Source organism: Anarrhichthys ocellatus, unplaced genomic scaffold (assembly GCF_004355925.1).
Source record: "Anarrhichthys ocellatus isolate YVR2014 unplaced genomic scaffold, GSC_Weel_1.0 scaffold47, whole genome shotgun sequence".
Classification (NCBI taxonomy): domain Eukaryota; kingdom Metazoa; phylum Chordata; class Actinopteri; order Perciformes; family Anarhichadidae; genus Anarrhichthys; species Anarrhichthys ocellatus.
The window spans coordinates 1,493,294-1,499,244 of record NW_022280077.1 but is presented as its reverse complement, the minus strand read 5'-3'; the positions used below and the strand labels follow the sequence as shown (position 1 = coordinate 1,499,244).

Here is a 5,951-nt window from a genome sequence, read left to right as displayed (position 1 = left end):
GAGAGAGAGAGAGAGAGAGAGAGAGAGAGAGAGAGAGAGAGAGAGAGTCATGTACACTGTCATCACATTAAATAGTTGATTCACAATAGAATATGTGTCAATGTTTCCAGATGTGAAAATATACCTCTTTAACCGAGATATTGACCTCATCAGCATTGAAGACAGCCTGCTGTCAAACGTCAAAAAGAAGGGAAAACTTTGTTAGTTGGTGGCATCGTTGGTGTTTTATTTCAAACCACCCTATAGACTGAATCTTTCTATATGATGGTCAATCTGTGCATGACACAGCAGGTGGTATTTTAAAAGTTTAATGATTTCACATAGTTTACATTCATGTCAACAGCAAGTCATTTATTCTCATACTGATCTTATCCAATGGAGTATTATAAACAAGTATACATGTGTAACAATTAATGAGTTTGAATGCACTTATAAGAAGTCACTGCCAAATGAATGTTGTGTGGTGTGAACCAAATGCAAAGGGGAGTTTAAAAAAAAAACTCTAGTCGAGATTTGTGTCATTATCAAGCAAATCACGTACATTCATTCTAAGAAGAAATGTTTGTATGTCAATTTCAATAACTTTAATGAATAATAAATATGTGTATCTTATATTTCTAATCTAAGTTTTCTTAAGTGAGTTTTCCAATAGGTAACTTTAAACAACATAATGCGATATTTTCATTAAAACAAGAAAAGTAGGAATATTTTCATTATGTTGTGTTTTTTTCTTTATATATTATCTATGTAAAATCATAACAACTTGTTTTTTCTGATGTTAATAATATCTGTTTACATTATAAATGTAAAAATGTTGACAGTGACCACACCTCGATGGAAACAACCGTTAGCTTCGGCTAACTGATTCAGCTAGCTGGTCTAGCTAACGTTAGCTATCCGAGGCGTCTCTCTTGTGTTTAGTGGCGGAGATTTAAATAGCTAAATTAAACGGTATTCAAAATAAGTTTACCTCATCTCCAGAGTTGTATTCCTCCATCGTTACTCACACAGAGGTATTCTCTCTATTATCACCGGCTCAGTTGCTGTTCCTGTTTACTTCCGGTTTACTTCCTGTTTACTTCCTGCTTTACAGAGTCAAGGAGCACTGCTCCTCCTGAAGCTGGTGACTGTTTTTACAATGTCGCCTCACTTTGGTGGAAGTCAGACACTCCAACACCAGACCAGCCTCAACATTGGAGGGCGTCTCATTCATTGAAAAGAAATACTGTAAACCTGTCTTCATTTATCAGGATGAAGGTTCAGAGCAGCCGGAGGTCAGGTTTATAAAATAAATCCGGTTTAGACAGCAATGAATTAAACTGTATTCACATGATTTAAAATCATGTTCTTAATATTTGGTAATTCACATACTTTTTTAATATTGTTAATACATAGGCTACACAGCAAATCATTTACTCAGTATTTACATTTTTAAAAACACGTGAAATATGGTTTAATATCATTTTTGATGAACCACATTTAAATTTATGACATATTTTGCACATATAATATTATATTGTAAATATAATTTAGTGTTTCTTCATTTAGTGCAACTTGTATATAGCTTGTTGAAAGCATTGTCCATTTTATTGTATATTATTAAATTATTTTGAATATTTATTTATATATTTTTTCTGTGTGAGGGGGCTACGACTAACCAACAGTTCATTGTGCAGTCATGCATTGTATACCCTAATTACAATAATAAAGCTTTTAATTATTGAATCCATGAATATAATTTGTAATCTCATTTCATGAGAAATGTATTTTATTGTATTCCTTCGTTTTTTAACATGGGCACAGTGGATTAATGACTGCTGTAAGAGTTATACCTAAAATACAGTTTTATCATCCATATCTCTGGACAAACCCCAGAGAATATATAAATAAAACATTATACTTTTAACGAAGATAAAATGTGTTATGCAGGACATCATTATATTCATTCATTATTGCCACGTAATTAACATGCAACACGGAAAATTACATAAATTGGTTGTGGAAAATTAAAGAAAGCAAAGAGGTCACAATGAAAGATCAATACGTAGAGATTGACTGAAAAAAGCACAGATAAACTGATTATTTTCAATGCTTTAACAAGCTGTGTTCATCTGGAATAAGGTCGTTTTACCGTCCATCTTTTTTTCACAGCTCTATTTATTCAAGTTATGACCAACCCATGTAGTTCATTATTAAATCAACTCTGCAGCAGAGCTCTGCCCATAACCACTGAAATTCGGACTCCAAAGGGTCTCAGCAGGGCAATAGTCCATAATACATAATTTACCACGGGTGACAGCAAGGAGTTTCCTTGAACCTATTTAGAGCACAGAAATATACATACTTAAATGTATATTGTGTATTTCTAGGAAATACACGAAATGGCCCAGTTTAATTGGGTCATTAAGTGTATTTCCTAAAACAACAGAGTCTGAGTTTTTGCAGAAACAACTGTCGCATTGTCAGGAATAATCCCATTTGTGATGATTGCGTGACGCTCACGCACACACACGCACAAACATACACTCTTACACACGCACACGCACACTTTCTCACACACACGCACAAACATACACTCTCTCTCTCTCTCTCTCTCTCTTTCTCTCGCTCACTCTCATGCACACACACACACACACACACACGCGCGCGCACATAGACCCCCCCCTCTCTCTCTCTCTCTCTCTCTCACATACACACCACGCCCCCCCTTGTCGGGAACACCCTGGCTGTGGATATGAGCCTTCAGACGGTGCCGAGGCGCACCGACGCACTAACGTACGGTCACTGATCCCGGGACGGACTCCCCCAGCCTGTCGTGCTCCCGTGCCGGTTCGTCGACAGCCACCAGGTAAGACACCGCCGCTCCTCAGGTCAACCGGCAACACACCCGGACACCCAACACCGCCGTGTTTCCTCTGGCATATGGCACAGTCAGCCGCTGCCTGCTCGTCTCCAGTTTTAATGCTGTTTTGTTTGATTCTTTTCCTTGTTTTGCGGAGGGGGGCTGTCTATCCACCATCACGACCACGACCTTGGATGATTAGTCACAGACCAGCGGGTCCAGACAGCCCCACTTCCTAAAGTTACGCGCGTTTGGGCAGGTGCAATGCAGCAAAACGCTCCTTTTCTTGTTTCTTGTTGCCTCCCGCTGGTTTCGACGGTAGATTAACCTGCAGCCAAATCAACTCACTTCATAATCTGCTGAGAATGTGTTGCATTAATTAACTTGCTGTCCGGAGAGGTTCGAGACCCACACCATGATGTCATGATATGGTGGGCAGTGGTTTAGATCAATTGATCATGAGGGTATGAGTGACTTGATTTAAATCAACTTAATGGCCCTATAACGTCAGTTGTTGATTAATGAGGACCCTGTCTGTGGTGGTTTCATGTGGAGTCACCAGGATATCCCTCGACTTCTCAGGGAAGACGTGAGGTGGCAGACTCACAGTGATGCTGCCTAATGTCTGCAGGACTGGCTGAATATCTCGCTCTGTTTTCTGAAGGTGCACCAGGTCTGGAGACGTGTACGGTATACACTCCTCATTACAATTCTTCATTGCCTCAGATTAGCTGGTGTTGTGCTTGTGTTTGATGCATGCTTCTCACAGCAGGGATGTGAGATCCAGTTTAGGATAAAAGAAATGTGAAGCTTCTTTTGAAGATGTTGTCAGCAGCAGGATTTGAAGCCTCTATTCAGGAACCAGAAGACCTCATAGGAGGGTTAGAGTCTGGAATACATGCAGGATGTATAAATTTCATTACGGTTGTAGGGCTCACTAGTTTATTTGTTCAATCAAATTAAGGCTGTAGCTAATGGTTATAACTCATCATCCATGACTCTGATAATGTTTTTGATTAATCGTTTGGCCTATAAAATGTCAGAAAACAGTCGAAAAAGACAATCACAAGGCTAAACAAGCAATTGTTGTCCGCGCAACCGTCCCAAACTGAAATATATATGGTTTACTATCAAATAAAACAAACAAAAGCAGTAAATCCTAACATTCAAAAGCTAGATTATTAGAGGAACAAGGGAAACAACTGAAAGATGAATTGATTATTGTCTTATGATTGACAATTTGATTAATCAATTAGCCCTTTCAGCTCTAAATCAATTAATGGTTCATCTTTAATGTCAGAAAATAATGTAGTATTACACTTACAATTGCACGTTTCATCTGAACAGCAGACTAAATATGAAAGACGCTTTATTTACGCTGATATAAATGAGAGAAAAGCAGCAAATCATCACATTTGAGTCAGATCCAGCAACAGTTGATAAATGACCTAAAGGAATAGCTATTTTGTTTGTTGCAGACAATTATATGAAACGACAGCTACTTCTCTCATATTCGTCCAGCATCAATCTTCTCCTTTAACTCTCGACAGCCAATAAGATGCTTTTCCCAAAATATTTATAATCTATTGCTCTAAATGACTATTCAGTTACCAAAAATACTACTTGTTTCAGCACTAAATTTCAACATTTTTGATTGATTTCAGGTCAAAACATGGACTAGAGACTAGTGGACTAATTCCCCTACATGGTTTAGTCTTATTCACTGCAGTTATTTGGCAGCAAGTGTTACATTTTAATTGGCCAGTTCAAGGAGCCAATGTAGTCTAAAAAGGCCACTTCAACGTATTAAAGCGGCTACTAGACCTGTCAGACTGGCGGATAAGTGGCTACTTACTTACTACTTACGACAAAGTAGCCACAGACAACATTTAGCTAGTGTTTTCGATCAGCTATCAGGCCTGTGTATATACAGTACGACTAAAAACAGCTGTAAATTAAAACAAAGCAGTTGTGTTAATGAGTTAAAATAACACGAGTTCATACATTATCCATGGGTTCATTACGAAGCCATGTAAGTGAATGTATACTATTAAAATGAGCAGCCTTTTGAAGGTTTGTACAGTATATGCTTTCCCAAAAAGAAAAACATTTTCAAATCCCTCACCAATTTTACATAGCTGCTTTTCTTGGGGGGGGTATTTGCTGCGTACAACATGCCGCCACGTAATTTGTCATAGTGACGCTTCCTTAAATTGGTTCATTTGGCTCCTGTAAGCAGTAGATGCTGCATCAGTTGAGGCTGTTTTATCATTGTCACGGGGAGAACGGCTCCCTAATGATAACCAAGCTTTTATACAGCTCACACACACAAGGCTGCTGGAGGGGGAATAGATGAGTGAATAAAGGAGGAGAGAAGCCAGGGAACGAAGGGATTCCCTGATTTCTCTCCATGCTGGCAGCCAGAGCTCATCCAGCAGAGCAGAAAGAAGCCCTGGGGAGTGCAGTCACACAACATTAGAGGTCTGCGTCTCCAAGATCTGGCAAGACATAGTAGAAGTGTCCGTGTGTGTGTGTATGTGTGTGTAGGCACATACAGTCAGCCACACATGTATTTGTTATTATGGCAGACATTTCTGTGACAGGCTGCAGCTCATGGTGCCAGACTGATGTACTCTGACCTACAAAACCAGAATGCTGTATTTTTAACTACATCATTTTTGAAACCAAAATAGAAGATTTTAATTATTATACTACATAAATGTATATTTTCCATGAAAACAGCATGTCAAATTTGACGTAATTACACAAGAATTGCATTTTGTCATGTAGCCTTTAGCTAATACAGTATTTACTAGTTTAATAAACCAACATTTTAGTAATTCAGTTCAGTAAGCTGCCCACACATGATCAGCAGTGAAACCACTCTGCGCTGTGCCATCATTTTCTTATGGGGAGAGCAATGGCCCCCAACTATGTGGAAGAGCTGCCCCTGGCATGGCGCAATGCTCAAAATGTCCACAGAATGCTGAATTCAAAGTTAAAATTATTAAATTTCTTGTGATTTGCTGTGATTAAGCTACCTATATAAAATGTGAATATGTATTAGATAGAAGGACTAGATTAGTTTATGAAATTGATGTCAATATAT

General features: G+C 38.5%; 2 protein-coding genes across 5 annotated transcripts in view; one reads left to right on the top strand and one right to left on the bottom strand.

Moving 5' to 3' along the window:
* Positions 1–1,056, bottom strand: part of LOC116395574 (dynein light chain Tctex-type 3) — a 2,143-nt gene extending 1,087 nt beyond the window's left edge. The window contains exons 1-2 of one of the 2 annotated variants that reach the window (XM_031869564.1): positions 971–1,056; positions 125–169 (exon numbers count right to left, since the gene is read on the bottom strand). In XM_031869564.1, the coding sequence (XP_031725424.1) occupies positions 125–169; positions 971–997 (72 nt within the window). In that variant the 5' untranslated portion in view covers positions 998–1,056. The remainder of the gene's footprint in view (positions 1–124; positions 170–970) is intronic. The other variant, XM_031869565.1, reaches the window with a different exon arrangement.
* Positions 1,057–2,718: 1,662 nt separating this feature from the next.
* The window catches only part of sytl5 (synaptotagmin-like 5), a 34,716-nt gene continuing 31,483 nt past the window's right edge, over positions 2,719–5,951 (top strand). For all 3 annotated transcript variants that reach the window (XM_031869496.1, XM_031869497.1, XM_031869495.1), the window contains exon 1: positions 2,719–2,848. The gene's annotated coding sequence lies outside the window, so the exon portion shown is untranslated. The remainder of the gene's footprint in view (positions 2,849–5,951) is intronic.